The following is a 23,795-nucleotide window of genomic DNA, read 5'->3' on the forward strand; positions in this document are numbered from 1 at the left end:
ACGAAATATGCGACGTTTTTATAAAACGTCGTTAAATATTTATAAAAGTGGCGTTTAAAAAAACGCCGTTAAAAAAACGCCGTCTAAACCTATTTTTCCTGTAGTGAACAAAAAATTTATCTATGCAATTAATGCTTCAACTTTTAGGTTGCAGTAGAGTAATAATAATAATAATAATAATAATAATAATAATAATAATAATAGAAGTTATTGCATGAAGAAAAGAAATTCCTTGGTAATGCATTCATAGTTCACGGTTTTTCAAGATGAGGTTGGAAAAGTTTATTGCAACATAATATAAAACATGTGAGGAAAAATGAAAATTTGTATATCTCACAATGAGGACTAAAGCTAAACTATAAACAAAATCATTGTATACGTCACAATGAGATTTATTCTTTTCTGTCACAAAATAAAAAAAATAGATAGAGCAGGATAACAAACAAATCATTTTTCAGTTGATTATTAATAGAGAGGGAGAGAGGTAAACAAAAAGCTACAGGCTAGTCCCTGAACCGAAGATCTGAAAAAACATTTGTAAAAGAGAAAAAAATGTTGTGTAAAAACTTGATTTGATGTATTGAGGGCACAATAAACCCATTAGGTAGATCATGATAAGAGGCGAAATTATATCAGCTCATCAAGCTTGCTTTTCTAATAAAGGTTACCCAATGGTGAAGGTAACTCCGAAAATCACGAATTCATTGGATCCTGTGAAGAAGAAATCTCAGGCTAGTCGAACACATTAGACAAACAAGAGACGGTTGAAAACAATATTGTAGCAGGTTTATACACTCTAATGGGCAAGTGGAAAGTGTACAAACTGTTTCTACCATATAAAATCCATCAAACGGGCAGACAGAATATCCAGCTAGTTTTAGAACTGGTGAGAACATAAATTCCGCTAATAATAAAGGCAGAAAAAAAAATATGTTAATAGAAGATGAGAATGCGAATAACAAATCTGCATGCCTCATATTGGCTACTTTGCTTCCAAGCACTGAATGCTCCAAAATAGATATTCAATGTAGGATTAAATAAGTGTTGTATGTAGCATCCAAAAGCTAGCAAGCATAATCTTATACTATTGATGGCAGCTATTTATATGTTGTCAAAAACGCGGAAGTTATTACATACCAAGGTTGTTTATATGTTATGCAAAAAGTGTAAGTTAACTATTATACATAACTTCTAGTGAAGTATATGGATATATATTGACAGATATGTTAATATATATATATATATATATATGTAGATCTACTAATAATATATTGTATTACACAAGGGAATTTATACATCTTCTACTTGTCAGACAGTCCACTTGTTGTTTGCCCATGTTGAACTTGCATTTTTGGTAGGAGCGAGATGAATATAATATTCTTTTTCCTTTGAAGCCATGTTGATGTCAGCTATTTTCTGCATACGTTCCTACAATTGAAGAGTATATGTATATTAAATAATTGTGCATATGCTTTAATTTAAGCCTTGATTCTAAATAGCAAGAAGATACTTGCCCTGAGATTTAATTGCACCAATGCATCTGCTGAATGGCCTACCAGCTTCTCTGCATGTGGTCCAAAAATAGCTGTTTGGAAGCAACCACTGTTGTCCTTGATTTGAACTCGGAGGATAGATTTGTAGGCAGTTAAGGTGGGTATAATAGGATGTAAGTGAATGTAATATAGGAAATTATCATGAAGCCAAAAGAGAATGTAAGAGAATGTACTTTAGTTGTAACAAATTATATGTTTTGTACCTTGCTGTCGCTGTAGATTCTTCTGTATTGCATTCAATACAAGTAAATGAGGTGCCAATGTCCCCCATTGTACTGCGGTTACATTTGTTACAAGCAACATACCATGGACGCTGGGTTATTGGTTCTGCTGTTATTTTGCCTTTTATCCATATGTTGCCCTGCTTTAAAAGAAAGTAGTATGTGAATGTAAGCATGCATATATATATATATATATGTCAATGTAGTAGTCTTCAATTAAGAAAACGAATAAGAAGGTATATACATCATGCGACGACAAATTGTTGATAGGTACAACTTCAAATGTTTTTGAAGATGAAGTTGGAGACGGCAACAGGAACAAGTGTTTTGAATTTGCAATTTCTTCAATTTTTTCTGGGTTTGCTAGTTGCCTGCGTTAATGTAATGAAGAAGCTATTAATACAGGTTAGATGTGAAGGCCTTAAAGTGAATATAATGTTTATGATTTATACCACTCATGCAACGATTGTATTTCAGGTATGTTGGCATTGAAGATGAATTCAGTTGTTGGAGTAGTTGATAACGAGCATCCTGTAATTGTAGTTTAAAGTGTAGGCGTAATTTATTCTTCTAGATATTCGATGATGGAAAATATAGGACAATTATGTGGTATTTTCTATTGGAGAAAAGGGTATGTTAACTTACCATTGAATGTAGTTGCTCTAAGGTTTGTGGCCACAAATGTAGGCTTTTCAGTAATGATGGAGCTTATGTGTTCACATTCATTTGTGGTGAAATCATCCCATGCCGATAGGTTGATTGTTGTTGATAGGAACATTTGAAAATGTGTCATTAATAAATTTGTGTAATTGTTAATTTGAACTTCGAAATAGCTATTATGTCAATATGATATGTAGGATATCCATGGAAATTGGTAAGGAACTAACGATTGGTCAATGAGAAAGATTTCTCTGACTTTAGCTGGTTGTCCATCGATTCGCTTTGTGATTGTTCTTGTCGGAAGAACATTGGTTGCAATAGCAGCAATATCTGTTAGGTATGTAACATGAATGTGAATGGTAGGTAATTAAAAGAGTGATTGTGCTACTATTAGTTGTGGTATGCATATGAATTTACCAAATTTGATATTTGTTGTAATGTAGTTGGAAGCATCTGCTAGCTGGATGAAAAAGTATGTTTCTAATGCATTTGCTTCTTCTGTTGATTCAGTTTCTTCAACTGATATACGAGAGTTTAGCATGAGTTGAATTGTGTTGTCAATGATTCTATTTCGAGGGTCAATGTATTTGATGATGCCATTTGAAAAATAATGTCTTGTATACATGGAGTAGGCCATCAAACATGGGATGTCATCATCAAAACATGTAGCTTGAATTCGTGAGCCCTAATATGGCAAAATATTAGTTATAATGAGTATTTGGGTTCTATATTTAGTGTGTGTGTGTGTGTGTGTGTGTGTGTGTGTGTGTGTATGAGGTGTTTTGGGGTTGCTAAAAGTAGGATGATGTAATATGTTGTTAGTAATGTATTGAATATACCTCACTGTCTGTTAGGATGAATTGTTGGATAGTAGTTGTTCCAAGCTTGGTTGTACGAGGGGGCTGTTTTTGAATGACACGGAGTTTGGCTCTCCATTTGTGCGATCTATAAGATAACTCACGAATCATTATAGCTTTCTCTTCCATTGTTCCTGCAAATGCAAATGTGGGTATAAGTGAATCAGTGTGCATGTCTACATGGATTTGCTATATATTGGGATATATTTTTAATTTGATTGGTGTGTTATTGACTATGTGTGCAAGTATATATGGATTGGTTTATGTTGGAGGATATGTTACATTTAGTGTGGGTTGTCAAATTCTTCTAGGGTTTGTTGGATTTACCTATGATGTTTTTTGGATAAAATCTTTGTAGACAACATTTCGTGTCATGTTGGACATGTCTTTTGATTGCCTGGCTGGTTTTATGAGGATTTTTATAGCAGATGATCGTTGTGCTCTTGAAAGTGCTACATATAATTGTCCATGGGAGAACACAGGTTGTGGAAGGTAAATGCCGACTTGCTCTAAGGTTTGTCCTTGAGCCTTGTTGATAGTCATTGTGAAACAAGGTCGGATTGGAAATTGTTTGCGTTGAAATGAGAAAGGGTAGTTATCTGTTTTGGCTGGTTTAAGTGGAATCCGGGGGATCAAAACTGAGTTGCCCTGATAATGGCTAGTTGCAATTTCAGCGTGGATAACATTAGGTTTTAGAGCCTTGCATAGTAATCGCACACCGTTGCACATTACTGCAGCAGGGTCTATGTTTCTGAGAAGCATTATTGGGCAAAACTGTTTGAGTTGTAGTTGGTGGGGAGGCATTCCATTGGGAATCAAATTGTGAAGGAATTCTTATGGGTAGTTTTCTCGTGTGTCGTTTGTCGCTTTGTCAAAGCTAGTGTATGTGTATGAACCTCCTGGGAATTGGTCCATCAAGACTTTATTGATTTCGTCTACGAATTCATTTTTAGGAGTCAAGATGGCTCGAGATGTCAAGTAATTTGGTTTGAATGCATTTTCAGTGAAATCTGGATAGATGTGTTCAACCAATGTTAATATTGGATTTGAACTCTCTTTTGTGTTGATAGTCATGCATTCAAGTATTGTGATTAAGTCCTCATCTATGTTGTTGTAAGTTCCATTCCCGACGTCTAATAAGAAATCAGAAAATTGAGGATCATGTAATGCTCGCATGTTTTCTGTTAGACGAAGAATGTGAAGATGAGGCCAGAGTGTTGATTCCACCAAACTGTTAATGCATTCCTCACGAGTGGATCGAGGACTAACCGGAAGAACTTGTCGGAAATCACCACCAAATACTACACCAAATACTACAGCTTTTCCAGCAAAGATGGTCTCATTTGAGCAAACATCACGTAACATTGCTTCAAAAGCTTCAATATTTTGTTTCTTTGCCATAGGCGCTTCATCCCAAATGATTAATTTTGCTTTTCGAATGAGTATGGCAACTCAACTTTGTTTCCCAACATTACAACCAGTTGAACTATTGATATCTAAAGGTATTTTGAATCGAGAATGTGCAGTGCGGCCGCCAGGTAGGTTAGCTGCAGCTATTCCCGTGCTAGCTATTGCTATAGCAATAGATCCTTCTGAGCGTATAGCAGCTAGCAATGCTCGGTACAAGAAATTTTTACCTATACCTCCTGGGCCATCAATGAAAAATCCACCTCCTAAGTGTTGCTTTATGTAATGCATAATCAGATCAAAGGCAATGCGCTGTCCATTGTTTATGAGGACTTTCATATGTATGTCTTCTTCTGAAATTGGGATTTGTAGTTCAGCCTCAATTTCCTTGGTAGGTTTGTTTCGTATGATGGAATCTTTGTTGTATGCTGGGAGGTTGTAGTCTGTGATTTTCTTGCCCATTGATTCGATGAAACATGCAATATGGTCAAGCGTGATGTTTTGTACTTGTTCTGCTGTGAGTTGTAGATTTTGTCTGTGGTCTTCTGATAGAGCATCATAAAATTTCTCCCACAATGATCTTGGATTGTTAGGTTCGCAGAAAACTAATAGTGTTGCAAACAAACGCCTCAGCGCAAAAGGCATTTGGAAAACACTTGCTTCTGCAAGGCATTCTTCAATGGCATTGTCTTTCTCAAGCAAGCATCGTTTTTCAGCAGCTTCTCTGAATGAGGAGCATATTTGCCCATCAACAGTACGAAGGTTTATGAAACTTGTAGCTCCTCTTATGTGTGTTAGAAGTATACGTAGGAAGTATCGTTCTCCTTCAGTAGGGTTGGCTGATACAACCCTTCCAATTGTCCCACTTCTTTGACGTGATTTCCAATATCGATCTTGAACATTCCAAACATAACGTTCAGGGAATTCAGAGTATAACCATTGCCTAGCAAATGTGTTTGTCTTGTTCATCGCAAAATATTCAATGAACATAGTTCTAGAAGCACGCCCAGATTGTAGGACATTGGGCAAATTATCTTCTTCCTTGAAATTTACAAGTTGCATATTTGGCAAGTGTAAATGGAGAGCTAAAACTGCTGGAGAAATATCGTTAAATGTAAATTTGTAAATACGCCATGCAACTTCAGGTGGAGATATCCAATGAGCGGATCGGTATGCACTAATCTCATCAATAATTGAGCCGTCATCATTGCCAATAAAATGGAAAGAAACACGATCATGCCCTTTGTATACATATTTGTACAAATATTTTACAGCTTTGATTGTGGAACAGATTTCAACATTTATGTGGCAATCGAACTTTGCAAGTAAGTATGGGTTATAAGGGACAACCCATCTATTGTCTAGAAGGCTACCTCGAACATTCACACACTTGCCGTTATTTCGGCGCCCATAGATTGGGTAAGAGTTCTCACCACTTGGTCACTTCTGAGAATTCTCGAGGGTATTTGTTCTTGCATTAGCCTTTTTTGGTCATGCAAGGGTTTGTTGGCTTCAGTACACCACAAGGGCCATGCATCATATGCTTCACAACTGCCATATAGAAATGTGGATTGTCATCTTTATTTGGGATCTCAGCAGAAATGTATGTGTCATATTCTTCAGGATGGATAATCTTTGCATGAGATTTCAAAACCAACAAGAAATGGATATGTGGAAGGCCACGCTTTTGGTATTCAATCACATATGTGTAAGCTGCTACAGGGCCGAAGAGTTGTTTTTTGACCAACTCATTCTTTAGCTCCACAATTTTGGCAGGAAAACACGAGCGATAAGATCTGTCGATTTTGTGCTTCTTCTGTTTCATGTAGCTCCTCTGCTTTGATTTCAGGCCAAGAAGGGTTGCATGTCATTGTTAGGTATATGTCAGGCTTTCCATATCGTTGTACTAATGTCATAGCATCCAGATATCGTCGCTTCATATCTTGAGGGCCACTAATAAAGGATGCTGGAAGTACTATGCGTTTACCAATGTTTGATGCTCTTGTTTTACCACTTGTTACACTGCCGACTATTCCTTGGTACAAGTCCGCACGAATAGTGTCTTGGTTAGCTCGTATGTAGTCTAATCGAGTGCTTTCAATTTTTATGTACATGTCGACAAGAAATTGTTGTAGCAACCTGCCTGAAAGTAATGTTGTCAATATTTGTGAAGGCCTAATTTGTAGCAGATAGCTGTAGAATTGGCAGCATGAAATTCCTGATGCATCACTCGTAACAGCATGTGAAGCTGTGAGGAAAAAGAGAGTTAGAATGGATGTAGGCTGGTTGTGAGCTTTTGGGGTTTTTTGGTCAGTGGAACAATAATATAATTTCAATGAGTAGAGGATTTTTTACCTTCATTTTCTAAGGGTAACAATTCTGATGTGTTTTCAGAAATGCCTGTGTTGTCTGATGGAATTTTTTCCCTTTTTTTTTTCACATTACGGTGCCACCCTGTTTCACCGTAAGGAAATAATAGAGGGTATTGAAGAGGGTCATGGCAGCCATGGTAATGCATAACTCGTTGGCTGCCACCTGATTTTTTATGGACAAGAATGTCCCAAGTCTTATTGTTGGTGGACTCTTCTTCAACCCATATTGATGCAACTTGTGAAGCCGATGGTGCATTGTAGGTTCTTTGATCTAGGCAAGGATCTGTTCGGATGGCAATACTGCATTCCTCGTTAATCACAACATCTTTTAAGCTGCGCAGAAATTTTGTATAGGGATTTTCTAACAAAATGCGCATTATTGACTCAATGATATCAACACGTAATTGTGGTGCATTTTCCGAACGATGCTGCAATTCATGCTCAGTGTCATAGAAATATAGTTGGAGGTATTTGGGTTTGCTGTCAGGTGGTTGTAAACTATTGATGTAGTGATGCACCTGGCCTTGAGCTCGAAAAGTGTATATGTCGTTTTTCCTTACTGCAACCTTGCTATCAAGACACCCATAGATGTGGAGGCAAATAAGTTATTGTATATTCGAATATTTGCACGGAAATATTGGTTGTCCTCATCGTTGGATGTCATTAGGCGATATAAGTCTTGAGGTGGTGGGTTGCAAGCAAGTTGTACTTGGCCCTGTGAATAGCATAATCCTTTAGACTTGTATGGAAAAAGTCTTGCACCACAAAATCTACACAAAGATGTTGGAGGAAGACAGGAAGCAGAAGTTGGAGGAAAAGGCATCCTATTTGCAATTCTCTGTGTTCGTTGACAGCCTACCAACAGCAATAATTGTTAGTATGTAAGTGTTGGTAAAAATGTTGTGGAATACATTAGACGTCAAGTTTTTGGTTGTGGGAACATACGTTGACACTTTTGGGTACAAGCTGTGGTTATGTTGTTATCAGATTGGTTCGCCTGATAGTTTAATGAATCGCTTGAATGGTCGGCATATGAAGGAAGCATTCCTAAAATCATGATAGTAAGTGGAATGTACAAGTAGGGTATATTTTGACAAATGGTAAATAGTGTCTAAACATTAGTATGGAAATATGAAGTCGTAGAGTCATACGGATTGGGAAGTCATTTGATTCTGAAGAAGCTGCGATACCACCAGATGAGCAACTCCCATAGTAGAAATTTTCAGTTGGGGCCACAACAGTTGAAGGCACATCTATATAACATTTGAATTAGATGTTATGGATGAGGGAAAAATTGATATAGCAAACTTACAAAGATGTCAGCCTCTTTCTTGCGAAGGCTAGTCAGGCAATAGGTTTGTAGGTTTGGTAACTCTATTACATCTGATAACATGTTGTATACCTTTATCATTTTCAATCATTTTGTTGCGTAATTGCTGCTCCTTTGCGCGTTGACGATTTTCCCTTCGCTGTTGTAATATTTCTTGCCTGCGTTCATTTGTTAGTCTTGAACGGTATGCGCGCTGGCGTTGGCGATTTTGTTCACGTGTACGAGCTGGGAAATATCGATTCGTTAATTGTGAATGTATTGGTCACACAAACTATGTCGGTGTAGTTATCTAGCATACCTTCTTGTTCTTCCAATAGGCTTTCTCGAGTTCTGACTAAATCGTTATTCATATTGTTTGAGTTAAAATCTCAAATACACCTACATTTAATTATCAAATGTGTAGCATAGAATTACAATAAATCAATAATGAATTTTTTTAGCAAGTAGACAATTATAAGCAAAACGAAGAAGTAGAATTTCAATTGAAGAAATAAATGTATGTTTAACAAGAGCTAGTCAGAGGGTTGTATGTTAATTCTACAATGTGAACTTAGGTGTTTTCATTTTTTGGGAATGCTCTATGTTTTTCTAGCTATTTGAAGTTGAGAATATGAATGTTGCTAAACATCCTAATCGATGACATGATTTCCATCTTTTCTAGTGTAGATCAAAATAGAATAGTATATTTCAATTTCTCGAAGCCCACTTTGTGTATATTTCAATTTCTCGAAGCCCACTTTGTGTTGTTTCTACATTTCTTGTTGGTGAAAATGTGGAATATCTATTACATGTAGGGGTTGCGCTATAGTTTGCAATTTGTCTATTATATTTGGTATCCAATTTGTCTATCCCTTCAATATCAATATTTTTTCAAATTGTGTTCCAGACTTGTTGGTTGTAATTTTAATGAATTAATTATTTCGTAATTCTAATTGAACTAAGTGCCTAATAATTTAGTTTGTGCATATCTATCAAAATTGGAGAATTACCTATCTTATTGGGTGCACCAATTGAAGTTGAGTACATGGATGAGCTTCTGGAAATTTTAGAGCAATTGGGGAAATTTAATTGGAAATTGATTCAGTTTATTGAAATTGGATGTGATTGAATTGAGTCTTGATTGAAACTATTAATTATGTTCCTAGATGGTAATTATGTGATTGAAAGTGTTATTGATTGTTATAATATTTATTGACCTGTATTATTTGAACAGATAGATTAGAATAACAATTAAATCTGTTCGGTTCGCTAATTTGAACAAGTTAGAATTAAAGCGTTCGCTAAGAATTAGAGCCTAATTTATAGTAGTATAATTGAGATCATTTAACGTAGAGAATTAATTTATTTGGGTAGAAATGAGTGTTTCTTTTTTTAATTATTTATTTATTTTTGGGAATTTAAAAATAAATTAGGACAGAAATCGTTGTGCATCTAGTTACTTTTTGGGCATTTTATGTCCCGTTCAAAAGTCAAAAAAATAAAGAAGAAAAGGAAGCCATTAAATAAATCCATAATAGAGATAAGCTATCATATATTCCTTGAAACTATAAAACAAATAAATAAAGAAAATGGAAATCCAATGAACCTAAGGAATCTATTCAGGTATCTAGCAAGCAGATACTTTAGCAGGGGGAAAAATTGGCCTCTTTTGCTATAAAAATGTTGTTACTTTATCTACATACTTGAATAGATACTCATAATTTAAATTTCCCATAAGTGGTCTCTCTTTTATGGAAGTAAATCTTATTGCTAACTATAATTAGTTCGCTGGTTGTTTAATGTTTTAGCTGTTAGGAAAGTTAGATGATTCTTTTATAAATTAGTTTGGTTGCTAGAAAAGAATTGCTGTACATTTTTTATATATGATTCTTTTAAAAAAAAACCTAGTTTTCATTAAATAAAGAATAAATAGAATTGTCTATCAGATTTCCTACCAATTTTTTCATCATATAAATTTCTTAACATTATCAAAACGTAAAGAGTTGGGCACATCTTATAAATAATAGAGTTAATAATGTAAGGCTCGTATTTATAAATATTGTAGTGTTATTTTGCCAGATTTTGTTGTCATCCAACTTTGTCCGTCCAACTTATCTAAGCAAGCACTATAAATTTTTTATACATGATTCTTTTAAAAGAAAACCTATTTTTTGATCACATAAATTTTATAACGTTATCAAATTAGTTAAGTTCGTAAAAAGCCTGTAGATATAGTGACAAACACAAATATAATAAATATTTGAAATTGTGGCGGGTTTATGAATTTGAGAAATGAAATGTAGTTATATTTAGATGTAGTTACATTTCATAACATTATCAAAACGTAAAAAGTTAGACACATCTTATAAATAATAGAGCTAATTATCTAGGAGTCATATTTATAAACATTATAGAGTTATTTTCCAATAGTCTGCTGCTGTCCAAATTATCTAATGAAACCTATTTTTTTGGTATCTCCAATGGCGTAGCTGCCAGGAAAATTAGATGATCAAGTTTTCATTAAATCAAGAATAAATTAAATTTTCCATCAGATTTCCAACGGTTTTTTTCACCACTTAAATAATAGAGTTAATAATATAATAGAGTTAATTATGTAAGGTTCATATTTACAAATATCATAGAGTTATTTTGCCATATTCTGTTGTTGTCCAACCTATCATCATCTAATATATATAATTAGATATTTTTAATTATATTTTTAATTATTTTGTTTTGTAAGAAGGAAGCCCTATAAATTTTTCATATATGATTCTGTTTTGAATTATTCAGTTCTGTAAGTTTTTAGCTACATAAACTTCATAACATTATGAAAAGATCAATAGCTGAACAGAGTTTTATAGATAGGCAATTAGAAACACCCCACACATAAACCTAGTTAAGTTTATAAAAAGGTAGTGGAAAATACAATAAAAGCCACAAATATAATAAATATTTAAAATTGTGTTCGGTTTATGAATTTGAAGAGTGAAATGTATTTAAAATTCAGACAATGGATTCACCCTATAAACTTAACCTACAGTTTTATAATTTCAACAATTGTGTTTTGAATTTTAACTACTGTTTTCTCTATTTGTACTTGGGGAACCCTTTCTTAGCACACAATTTTTAGATTTGGTTAGAAATACTGATTTCGTTTCAGATTTGGGAAATACTGAAGATCAATCTATAATTCTATTTGTTTTTATGTAAGCAATTATTATTGTCTATATATTATTCTTTGTTGCATCAAAAGTGCAGGTTCAAGATGAAACTCAAATTCTTATGGAATGAAATCTTATTGCTAATCAAACTTAATTTTTTGTTGCTTCGATGTCTTAGGTGGCAGGAATTTCACATAATACTTTTATAAATTAGTTTGCTTGGTAGAGTTATTTTGCGAAATTTTGTTGTTGTCCAACTTATTGTTATCTAATATATATAATTAGATATTCTAATTATATCTTGACAAATTTGGATGTGAGTTGGATATATAAATTCACCTAAGAGGAGAAAAAATAAGGAAATCTCATTTATGTTTCGAAGTCAATGGTCTCAACTAAATTGTCCAACTTGAAACTGCCCATTTGTAGTACCATTTTTACATTAGCGTTGGGCATATTTGAACAATAAATGAAGGAGTCCTGGTCAAAATTGGGAGCAGGGGCTGACTTGGTGGCTGCATTTTTGAGATTGTGGTGGTAATGTGAAGCCACGTGGTTCGCTGACTTGAACATCAAGCTGTTTTTGATCAAAGTTATAGTCTCATTCTTATATTTTCCTTATCAGCACATAAACAGTTGGACAGGTGGACAATCTAAATTTTATAAAGATATGAAAACATAAACAGTTGTACAGTTTCATGAATGAGCAATTAGAAGCACCACACACAAACTTAGTTAACTCCTCAATTATTGAGACACATTAACGAACACACGGTGCGCATCTGCTGAACATGTCAGGGTGTACGTACCAGGCTTTGCAACTGCAGGACCAGAGCGTTGGAGGCCTACTTTTCACAGCATTACGGCAGGAAGAAGATCGACAATCTTGTTACTTCATCTACATAATAAAAGAATCATGTGAATTTCCTCACAACTAAGACTTCAAAGAAACTCAAAATTAACTATGATTAGCAATAAGATTTACTTCCACAAAAGTTTCCATCTTCAATGTCCACTTTTGATACAACAAAGAATAATATATAGACAACAAGAACTGGTTATATAGAAACAAAAGGAATTAAAGATTGATCTGGAATTTTCACTTTTGGTTAAAGGCTTTTTGTTAAGGTGTGTGTATGAGACAAAAAGAGAGACAACACTTTTGACAAATTTAAATTATGTCCACCTTATTTTTTTTTTTTGGTGGTATGATTCTTTTAAAGGGAAAACAAATTTTCATTAAATGAAGAATAATTAAAATTTTCATCACATTTTCGAACAGTTTTTTCACCACTTAAATGTGATAAAATTATCAAAACATAAAGAGTCGGACAGATCTTGTAAATAATAGAGTTAATTATGTAAGAGTTATATTTACAAATATTATAGTGTTATTTTGCCAAATTTTGTTGTTGTTCAATGTATCGTCATCTAATCTATGTAGTTAGATAATTCTAATTATGAGGTGATGGCTGGTCCTATGTGTTTCATATGACCCGAAATTCTCGCTCTCTCTTTCTCTCTCTCTTTCTCTCCGGTTCATCTTCGAAGAGGATCTACTACGCGTTCTGGTTTTAGGATCTGCATCTTCTAGATCAAATTAATTCATCTTCTACACGATTTGGTCTTACAAGCCATACATCTTCTGTGCCTTTCACTGTCCTAATATCCTGCTCTAATAAGCATATGTTAAACGAGATGATCGTCTTCATTTTTCTTTGTTTCATTCTTTTTTTTCTTTCCTTTCCCTCCTGAATTGCCCATTCTAATAAGCATATGGTCCATCATTTGCTTCTCAATGTAAATTTCTATCTGCACTACACGGTTATTGATTTAAATTTATCTATAGCAGAAGAAGAAGAAAAACAAGAAAGTTGTTGAGAAGTACTGGAATCGGGAGCTCACTAATGAGACCCAGTCTATATGGGTAAGAATTCAAATGCTCTTTCTTGTTGTGTACTGCGCTTGATTTGTTGTCTTCGGAACCCCGAGGATGTCACTACAGAGGAATATAATGAATTCTACAAGAAGACATTCAATGAATACTTGGAGCCTTTAGCAACTTCACACTTCACAACCGAGGTGATGATGGATATTATCTTATACTGCTATTCTATTTAATAAACTTAAACAGACTGTTTTGCATCTAAATAATAAAGTGTCGCATCAATCGCTTAACTCATCTATTCTAAATCTAAACTTGGATATTTCTGAACAAGAAGACCCAAAAAAATAATGTGATGTTTTATTTACCATCAATTCCCTTGGTAACTGGCTTCCTGAAATGTTTTATTTACCCAAATCGTCAACGAAATTAATATTTCTAAAATGTCGTATTTACATGTGATTTGTCTAATTTGATTATAATCACAAGTAGTAGTTTGTTTTAATTAATTGTATTGTCTGTTTTATTGAATATTTTTTTAAATAATTCAATTCTCTTGTCCTTAACTTCCCTATCCAGTGCTCCCCTAAAAAAACTTCCCTATCCATACATCCACATATTGTGCCGAATTACTATTTCAATTTGTATTCATTTCGGGTAGGGGGCTGACGTGTGTTATTAAAAAAAAAAAAAACATTAAATAAATCTAGAAAGTCATTTTTGCATTATTTTCTGGAATTTTTAACTATAAATTAGAACTTAATATATAGTCAATTACATTTTTCAGTTGACATAATATATTATATAGAACATAGAAAAAAGAAGTGGAAAATCATTTTCCAACCTTGCCTTCAAAAAAATAATCAAAATAGAAACAAAACAAGAGGAAACAGCTCTGTTTTAAAGTTCACCAGAAATTTCCATTTTGTAAGTCAAACTTTGCTGATTTAACTAACATAGGTATAATTTTTAAAACAAATGAACTTTATCAAGGAAAAGTACTGAACAATTTGTGTGACCTAATCTAACCTAACTCCAAGGAAAAGGATCGGATATAAGGCTCTATCTTAAACGAGTGTTCATTTTCCCCAAGAAATTTAATCCATTTACTGAAAGAAACCTTCGAATTCGGCTGTTGAATGTTCCGAATAAAAAAAAGACCCATCCAATTTTCTAGGTTGAACATTCCAATCCAATCAAGAGAAATGTTTGAGACCTATTAACAAACACATGGTGTGCGTACCAGGAAGAGGACCAACAGATATACAAAATAGTAACACAGTTTTCAATAGTAGCAATCACATTACAAATATACGAAATCACAGGTGTACGTACTGGGATTTGCAACTGCAGGAGCACAGCTTTGGATCCCAAATTCTCACAGCGTTACGGCGCGAAGAGGACCGACAGTTATGGCAAGAAGAGGACAAAAAGCACTCCTTCGAGAAGCTATCTATATGATATATATATATATATATATATATATCTTGTGAGAAAGGCCATCTTCGAAGGGGCAAATTCTATTTTCTTCTTCCTTGTCGGTCAACCAAATGTGGTAGGGAGGAGGCCTGGGAAATAGAGAACCCGCAGACCACCGTTTGGGAGGAATTCTAGGATGAATGATCTTGGAAATGAAACAGCAACAGAACGAGGGTGGGCCTTTTGACAGGCTGAAGCATGAAATTTGTTTGTTTCTGTGTGTGGCCCAACCGAACAACACGTAGGCAGCCCAAATCCGTAACAAACAAAGAACCCATTGTGACACCATTCGTTACACCACACTTACATGCTTTTATATATGTTATAGATTTAGTATTTAGAATGTCAGATTTGTTGGATATTTTGTGTTTTTTAAGGATATTTAGTATTTAGCATATGATAAATGCACGATGGTTCTTGAAAATATTTATATTTTGTCTATACTATTAATTTTTAAAAAATGTCCTCTGTGTTCGCCTCGATTCGATGAAGCCCTCGCCTCGCCTCGTCGCCTCGCGCTTAGGCATTAGGAGACCTTGTCGCCTCAGTTCGCTTTTCGCCTTAAAAAACACTACGTTAAATGGTGGTGCCCCACATTCTCATGTTATTAACTTGTACCTTAATGTTGTGCAACATCTATGAGTTTTTGCTAGCATTTCTCAATGTTTAATCTTCCTTGTATTTGTTGTTCCATCTATATGCTGGACATCCAGGGCGGATTAAAATCCAGATCAGTATTTATGGGAAGAGGATTTTACTCTTGTGGGAAGAAATACAAAAGACAGGACCTTGAGGCAAAAATTATGAAAGAGAAAATGAGCAACAATGGAGAGAGGAGAAAAAAAATACCAAGTTAAAATCGAACTTTTTTCAAGTGAAGGATACGAAACATCAGCACATGCACGTCGCAGAATAGCACAAGCACCATGAAAAATAGCATAAGCAATATGGCTGATATCACTCTTCTCAATCCTCGGCTGTAATTAAAAGAATAAATCAAAATAAAATAAAATATCCAAACTACATGAGGTAAATATAAGTAAGTATACCTGATAGAAGTTTAGATTGTCATTATAGTGCACTATCATTCCCCTATAGAATCGAATAACTTCAACAGCAATACTTTCGGGTGGAACACGCCCATGCCTTTTGGCCAAAAAAATATTTATCTTTCTCAATTTTAGCAAACACCCTTTGCTCAGCATTGCTCGGAGGAGGAATGTTAGAACGCCAATTAGGAATATATTTCATTACACAAGCATCCAAAACGATTCCATCAAACAGTTTACGACCATGCATAATATCCCACACCTTCATTATAAATTTTTTTTTCAGAGTACTGTTCCAAAACGAAGAATCGTCCAACAGCCAACAGATATCCACTTTTTCACTAAAACACAAATGAACAGAAGATTAATTAGTCAAAACTACACAAGGACAAAATATTAAAAAGAAATAACATATTTAACTGATTGATATTTTTTGTCCCGCAAGTCCTTCATAAAAAGGGAAAACTCGTTCGAAAGTCTCTGGTCTCTGAAATAACTTTGCAACCGTCGCCATTGGAAATCATTATCCTCTCTATAAGGCTTAACTATAACTTCAGCCATCAAAGAGTGAAAATCCTCTGTCTTTGAATTTTGCATTATAAAGCTCTGCAAAAAAAATTGAAATTTCAGAGATGCATTTCAAAAAACATAACCAAATAAAATGAAAATAAAGAATGAGTTACAATATACCATTACTATGTATGGCCTTTTTTACCCAAATAAGTTTGGGATTTTGGTTCACGACCGAGATTCCATCTAACAATCTAGTAGAGCAGTATCCCAAAGAATATATTTTGCGTAATGCCATGCTAATGTCACTAAATAGTGGCATTGCCTTGGGTTGAATGTAACTCCACCAATCCTCGATGGGGCAGGACTTTTCAGACCAACTTCTGTATTCAGAATCGACATAGGAGAAAATATCTTGTCCGACTCTTTCAAGTAAAACTCTTTTGTCATCAACAAAATAACCCTCTACAATGAAACTCCCTTTGCAAATCCTCAATGCTGCCAGGGAATCCATTGCTTGGCGATTATTTTCGAAGTCAAAGCTACTGATGGGCGTTGCAAACTCTTCAATTAGAGGGCTGGAAAAAGAAGTTTTCCCATATTGAAATTCACCTTGCAGTAGATATAACATTTCAGCTCCTTTACTAGATGGGTCTGGAAATTCTTCCTCAGACCGTGGATGCATTCTAGACATACGTGGCATATCTTGTTGGCCACTAGCAACCAATGTTGCCCACGAAGACGGTTGTTCCATAACTAATAAAATAAATAAAAAAAAGAACAAAGTGTAGGTAAACTTCATAACAGAGTCAATATACAAATCAAAATAAACATAATAATAGTGGATGAGGAAATAAAATGATCAATATCATTACAAAAAAATAATTACAAACAGTATTAAAACAATCTCAACCAGAAACAATATAAACATATAAAAAAGGGCAAAACTACAATGATAAATAGCTAACAACAAAACACACAATGTAGATGATAACATAATAGACAGAATAAAGCTTTGTTGTTAACTTTGTGAGACCTTAATCATCACAGCACCATAGAACAAAAAGCAAAGATAGAGAGAGCAAACAGAAATAGTGCACGGAAGAAGAGAGTACCGAATCAGCGAGCAAAGGTGAGCAGAGAAGACCGGCAAGGCTATAGGCAGCGATCGGCGAGGTGAGGAGAAAGAGGGGAGACGAACCGTTCTTTACAGATGAACCGTTCTTTATAAGTTAAGGCTATTTTAGGAAAAACAATAAAAATTTATTAGACATATGTCCTAGAACCCATAGCTACGGTAGAAGATTGAGTGAGGTGGTTTGGCGGAGGGAAAATTGGAGACATTATTGGTTTTTTTTTTATCCAATAATATCCTATAACTAAAAAACCTACATAAAAAAACCAAATAATGTCTCCAATTTTCCCTCCGCCAAACCACCTCACTCAATCTTCTACTGTGAGTTCTATGACACATGTCTCATAAATTTTTATTGTTTTTCCTAAAATAGCCTTAACTTAATAAAGAACGGTTCGTCTATAAAGAACGGTTTGTCTCCCCTCTTGCTCCTCCTCGCCTCGCCGATCGCCGCCTATAGCCTTGCCGGTCTTCTCCGCTCACCTTTGCTCGCTGATTCGGTACTCTCTTCTTCTGTGCACTATTTCTATTTGCTCTCTCTCTCTCTACTCTCTCTATCTTTGCTTTTTCTTCTATGGTCTGATGGTGGTGCTGTGATGATTAAGGTCTCACAAAGTTAACAACAAGGCTCTGTTCTGTCTATTATGTTATCATCTACATTGTGTGTTTTGTTGTTAGCTATTTACCATTGTAGTTTTGCCCTTTTTTATATGTTTATATTGTTTCTGGTTGAGATTGTTTTAATATTGTTTGTAATTATTTTTTTGTAATGATATTGATCATTTTATTTCCTCATCCACTGTTATTATGTTTATTTTTATTTGTATATTGACTCTGTTATGAAGTTTACTTACACTTTGTTCTTTTTTTTATTTATTTTATTAGTTATGGCACAACCTTCTTGGTGGGCAACATTGGTTGCTAGTGGCCAACAAGATATGCCATATATGCCTAGAATGCATCCACGGTCTGAGGAAGAATTTCCAGACCCATCTAGTAAAGAAGCTGAAATTTTATATCTACTGCAAGGTGAATTTCAATATGGGAAAACTTCTTTTTCCAGCCCTCTAATTGAAGAGTTTGCAATGCCAATCAGTAGCTTTGACTTCGAAAATAATCGCCAAGCAATGGATTACCTGGCAGCATTGAGGATTTGCAAAGGGAGTTCCATTGTATAGGGTTATTTTGTTGATGACAAAAGAGTTTTACTTGAAAGAGTCGAACAAGATATTTTCTCCTATGTCGATTCTGAATACAGAAGTTGGTCTGAAAAGTCCTGCCCCATCGAGGATTGGTGGAGTTACATTCAACCCAAAGTAATACCACAATTTAGTGACATTTGCATGGCATTACGCAAAATATATTCGTTGGGATACTGCTCTACTAGATTGTTAGATGGAATCTCGGTCGTGAACCAAAATGCCAAACTTATTTGGGTAAAAAAGGCCATACATAGTAATGGTATATTGTAACTCATTCTTTATTTTCATTTTATTTGGTTATGTTTTTTGAAATGCATCTCTGAAATTTCAATATTTTTGCAGGGCTTTATAATGCAAAATTCAAAGACATAGAGGATTTTCACTCTTTGATGGCTGAAGTTATAGTTAAGCCTTATAGAGAGGATAATGATTTCCAATGGCGACGGCTGCAAAGTTATTTCAGAGATCAGAGGCTTTCGAACGAGTTTTCCCTTTTTATGAAGGACTTGCGGGACAAAAAATATCAGTAAGTTAAATATGTTATTTCTTTTTAATATTTTGTCCTTGTGTAGTTTTGACTAATTAATCTTCTGTTCATTTGTGTTTTAGTGAAAAAGTAGATATCTGTTGGCTGTTGGACGATTCTTCGTTTTGGAACGGTACTCCGAAAAAAAAAATTATAATGAAGTTGTGGGATATTGTGCATGGTCGTAAAATGTTTGATGGAATCGTTTTGGATGCTTGTGTAATGAAATATATTCCTAATTGGCATTCTAACATTCCTCCTCCGGGCAATGCTGAGCAAAGGGTGTTTGCTAAAATTGAGAAAGATAAATATTTGTTTGGCCAAAGGCATGGGCGTGTTCCACCCGAAAGAACTGCTGTTGAAGTTACTCGATTCTATAAGGGAATGATAGTGCACTATAATGACAATCTAAACTTCCATCAGGTATACTTCCTTATATTTACCTCATGTAGTTTGGATATTTTATTTTATTTTGATTTATTCTTTTAATTACAGCCGAGGATTGAGAAGAGTGATATTAGCCATATTGCTTATGCTATTTTTCATGGTGCTTGTGCTATTCTGCGACGTGCATGTGCTGATGTTTCGTATCCTTCACTTGAAAAAAGTTCGATTGTAACTTGGTATTTTTTTCCCCTCTCTCCATTGTTGCTCGTTTGTTGCTCATTTTCTCTTTCATAATTTTTACCTTTTAAAGCGAGCAGTACGGGTTTCTTTACACTCGAAGTGAAAATCATTCATAGAAAAATTAAACAGAAAAGCTGTGAAAGGAAGTGAGAACAATTATACTCTCCTTGATGAGATGTCTGGGGTGGAAGAAAAAAGCTCCGATTCATCTGTCCTTTTTTAGGATTAGAGATTTGAGTGTCTGTAATCTAGTTTTCTTAATAAAGAGAAAGCCTGCCGAGGAACTTTCATCAAAGCCCAAAAATTGAGCATAAGATGTTCATTATCCAGGTTGATGAAGAATCGAGGGGAGAGTTGGTGGTGATCACAGAATGAAACAGACAGTGAATGAAACAACCAGACAGTTGATGGTGAGTTACTAACATGAAGGTTAATTTGAGGGAATCTACTGGATAATGCAATCTCTGAAAGAGATCGATACATGCACACTGAAAGGTCATTCTTCAAAAGATACATAAACAGCTCATCGGTTCTTTGTTTTTCAGAAATTTTCAAACAAAAGAGAAGTTTTTGGTGAGATTTCAAAATGGGTGGCAGGGTTTAATAACAGACAACGATGGTTGGAAATGCATAATATATCAAGGAATATTTTATTTGGGGGCAAAAACAGCGAGGACAGGGAAGAGAATACAGAGAGAGATAGGCACATGCAGCGCAAGCACAGATAAAAAGGTATATCAAAGCGGTTACTTGTGCTGAAGGTCTCTAGTCTTCGGCATCAAATGTTGAATTTGGGGAGCATGGAACGGATTGGGAAAAGAGTAGTGGTGTGTGTGAGGACTGATTTGTTCATCAGCTAGAATCACACTGAAAAGAAACTGAACAAGTAATATGATGGGTCGTAAGTTCTCCAGTCATTCCAAGTCAATAAAGCTCTTTCTTATGTAAGAGTAAAGAGTCAGATTACTTAGGGAGGAGTTGCAGTGAGATTGGAAAGGTGGTCGGAGAGGAAGGCACCAACGCTCAGATGTAATTGCTTCGTATGGAGGGTGGATTGGATTGGAGTAAGCAATGTGCTTTTCACATGTTGGAATAAGTTTGCAGCAATCGGTTGGAAATGCAGAACGCTTATAGAATGTTGAAGAAGGAAGTCATCTTCAAGGTAGATTTTGAGAAGGCTTACATCCATGTGGATAGGAATTTTTTTTGGGATTCTGTTATGGAAAGAAAGGGATTGGCGAAAGATAGAGGAAGTGGATTAGGTGGTGTCTTTTGACTTATAATTTGCCAGTCATTGTATATGGGAAAGATGGTTAGTCCTTTTAACGCATCTAGAGTGCTTACACAACAAGGGAATCCATTATCACTTTTTTTTTCTTTTTTCTTTTTTTTTTTCTGGTGGCCGACGTGTTGGATAGGTTGACTGATAGGGCAAGGGAGATTGGGCTAGTTGATAGGTTTTTAGTTGGGAGGGATGGAGTAGGTTTTTCTCACTTACAATATACAGATAATGCTGTCTTTTTCCTTCAGGGGACGAAAGTATGGTAGTAAATTTTCTTTCACTTTTGAGGATTGTCAAATTTGTTTTTGGACTTAAAAGATAAACTTAAGTAATAAAGAGTAGCATTGTTAGAATTAATGTTCAGCAAAGTAAAAAAGGGTTGGCAGGAGTTTTAGGGTGTTCAATTGAGTCTTCCTTTACGGATTTTGGTCTGTTGTTGGGAGGTAACCCCAGCCCAGAGCTGTGTCTTTTGGGGCTCTCTTGTTTTGGAAGAGATTGGTAAGAGGTTGGAGGGATGGAAGAGGGCTTCATCGTTGTCTAAAAGGGAGGGGGAGAAAAATTTGAAGTAAAACAGGGGAGTGCAAAAATGAAGCAAAAAAAGTCGCACAGAGACTCCAATTAATTAATGGAAAGAGCTTGTCTATGAAATGGAATGCAATGCAATGCAGGACCAAGAGGAAATAAAGAGATTGAAGAAGAAATGCGGCGGGAGGAGGAGGAGGAGGAGGAGAAGGAGGAGTTCTTACGTTGAAAGGCAGTCAACAAACATAGAGGCCCTGACACGGTAATGCTTGTGAGCTAAAGGATGAGCCACCAGCTCATCAACCACTCCTGCTGCGTTTTCCACTTTAGAAATCTTCAATTTGGAAAAATACACATGAAGCACAGCACCAGCAACATTCCAGAAATCTAAGCCGGTCCAGATGACAGCTAGCTCATCCCTTCCGTGCGAGACCAAATTTACGCTTGGAGAAGGACCCTCGGGTCTTTCTGCTGGTACCCACTCAAAATCTAAATCATCAGAATATCTATCACCATAATCAAACGACCTCATAATAGCAATATTCTTGTATCTATCAAAGGGGAGATCCTCCAAACCCTTGACTTGCTTGGGGACGGTTTCACCATTAGAGACAAGCAGAGCATCTATCACCTCGGCGTTGTCCAATCAACATAATACGGAACACCATCCAAAAAGGCTGATGAATTCTTGTTGACGCCAAAATCCCTAGAATATATCCCCCAACATTTATCTTGAACGTCGTAATAGTGTAGGCAAGGATCGAACACAGAATGGACTCGAATTCGGTTCCCACCCTCCAATACTGCATGGCCGGTTACGGCAAGATCCATACTTTTATCTTCAGGCAACGGAGTCCAACCACCACCCAGGTCTGTATCCAAAACCTCACCCCAGGGATATGGGTCCTCCTCACCCATTGCAGATGATCCCATCACGTACATCTTTCCATTCGAGGCTATAGAGTAAGGCAACTCTCTTGGTTTCATCATAGAAAATGCCTTGTGCCAACCATTTTCAGGACAAAGAGTATCCAGGTAATAAACATCTTTGAAGGTCTCTGGGATTGGGGTGTACTCACCAGAGAAATCGCAACCCCCGATGACATATATCCTAGAACCCACAGCTATGGTAGAAGATTGAGCGAGGTGGTTTGGCGGAGGGAAAATTGGAGACCTTATTTGGCTTGTTTGGTCGTCAACAATGGTGGAATCATCACTCTTGATCTCGTACCAGTCGTCGCCGTCACTTCTCCTTGCCCGGAAATATATCGGCATCTCCGATCCCGACGTCGGACGAGCCCAAGATAAGGCTTGTATATTCTATGTATTCTTTGTTTTCAGATGGCTAGAGAATCTAGGGTTTGGGACGGCGGCAGGATAGATAGGTAATGAGGAGAGAGTGAATTTATTTTTGTTTGGGTAACAGGATATTTTTACCTAGGACTGTTTGGTTAAATAGTTTAGGGTTTACACGCTCCACTGCAGGATATATCTATCCTTGTATGGGTCTTTTTGCGGTTAGGGTTATTTTGGGAAGATAGTTATAATTAACTTTTTGATAAAAAAAATTTTTGTGAGAGAGAAAATGGGTTATAATCTGGGAAGTAGATTATAACTCACTTCCCAAAATAGGCCTTAGCTTTTCTCAATTGAAAATTTATAATTAAAAAATAAAAAACATAAGTTAGAGTATCTCCTATTTATACTTTCTCTTTTCTTCTTTATTTTTTTTTATTTTTTATTTTCCCATTAAATTTGATTGAAAATTTTATTCTTAACTTAATTTCATTTGGAACATTGGATTTTTTACTATTTTATTTTTATCAAATTATTTCAAAAAATCCCAACTTTAAATAAATAAATAAAAACTTGTTGAAAAATATAAATGTATCTTTAAAATATGTTTTAACCATGTTTTTATGAAATAAAATCATTTCCATTATCCATTCATAAAGAAAAGTTAACCATTCGACAATGAATAAATCATGAATGAAAATGGCCAAGGCACCTATCTATCTTTCCAAATCTGGACGTTTCT

At 35.3% G+C, this 23,795-nt stretch overlaps 2 protein-coding genes across 5 annotated transcripts; both read right to left on the reverse strand.

The window, feature by feature from the left end:
• Window positions 1–1,051: 1,051 nt before the first annotated feature.
• Window positions 1,052–23,182, reverse strand: LOC114292146 (replication protein A 70 kDa DNA-binding subunit D). 4 transcript variants are annotated; one of them, XM_082885979.1, is made up of 14 exons: window positions 21,982–23,182; window positions 12,350–12,438; window positions 8,699–8,778; window positions 8,473–8,625; window positions 8,222–8,323; window positions 3,274–3,425; window positions 2,852–3,119; window positions 2,662–2,764; window positions 2,420–2,481; window positions 2,227–2,305; window positions 2,019–2,145; window positions 1,757–1,917; window positions 1,515–1,610; window positions 1,052–1,428 (listed from the first exon to the last, which is right to left on the reverse strand). In XM_082885979.1, exons 3-13 carry the CDS (start codon window positions 8,748–8,750, stop codon window positions 1,553–1,555), a joined length of 1,317 nt encoding a protein of 438 aa, XP_082742105.1. In that variant the 5' UTR covers window positions 8,751–8,778; window positions 12,350–12,438; window positions 21,982–23,182; the 3' UTR covers window positions 1,052–1,428; window positions 1,515–1,552. The 4 variants fall into 4 exon arrangements, with proteins under 4 accessions (XP_082742105.1, XP_082742104.1, XP_082742106.1 ...); XM_082885978.1 differs by having other exon boundaries at window positions 1,515–1,602; window positions 1,757–1,914; window positions 21,982–23,181; XM_082885980.1 differs by having other exon boundaries at window positions 1,757–1,914; window positions 21,982–23,181.
• On the reverse strand, window positions 6,142–8,127 carry LOC145798440 (uncharacterized). The gene is made up of 4 exons (XM_082885961.1): window positions 8,068–8,127; window positions 7,780–7,925; window positions 7,054–7,640; window positions 6,142–6,946 (listed from the first exon to the last, which is right to left on the reverse strand). The coding sequence occupies exons 1-4, from the start codon at window positions 8,125–8,127 to the stop codon at window positions 6,447–6,449; spliced, it is 1,293 nt and encodes a 430-aa protein (XP_082742087.1). The 3' UTR covers window positions 6,142–6,446.
• Window positions 23,183–23,795: the final 613 nt, after the last annotated feature.

Source organism: Camellia sinensis, chromosome 9, assembly GCF_055761805.1.
Source record: "Camellia sinensis isolate YWXY chromosome 9, ASM5576180v1, whole genome shotgun sequence".
NCBI classification, from domain to species: Eukaryota; Viridiplantae; Streptophyta; class Magnoliopsida; order Ericales; family Theaceae; genus Camellia; species Camellia sinensis.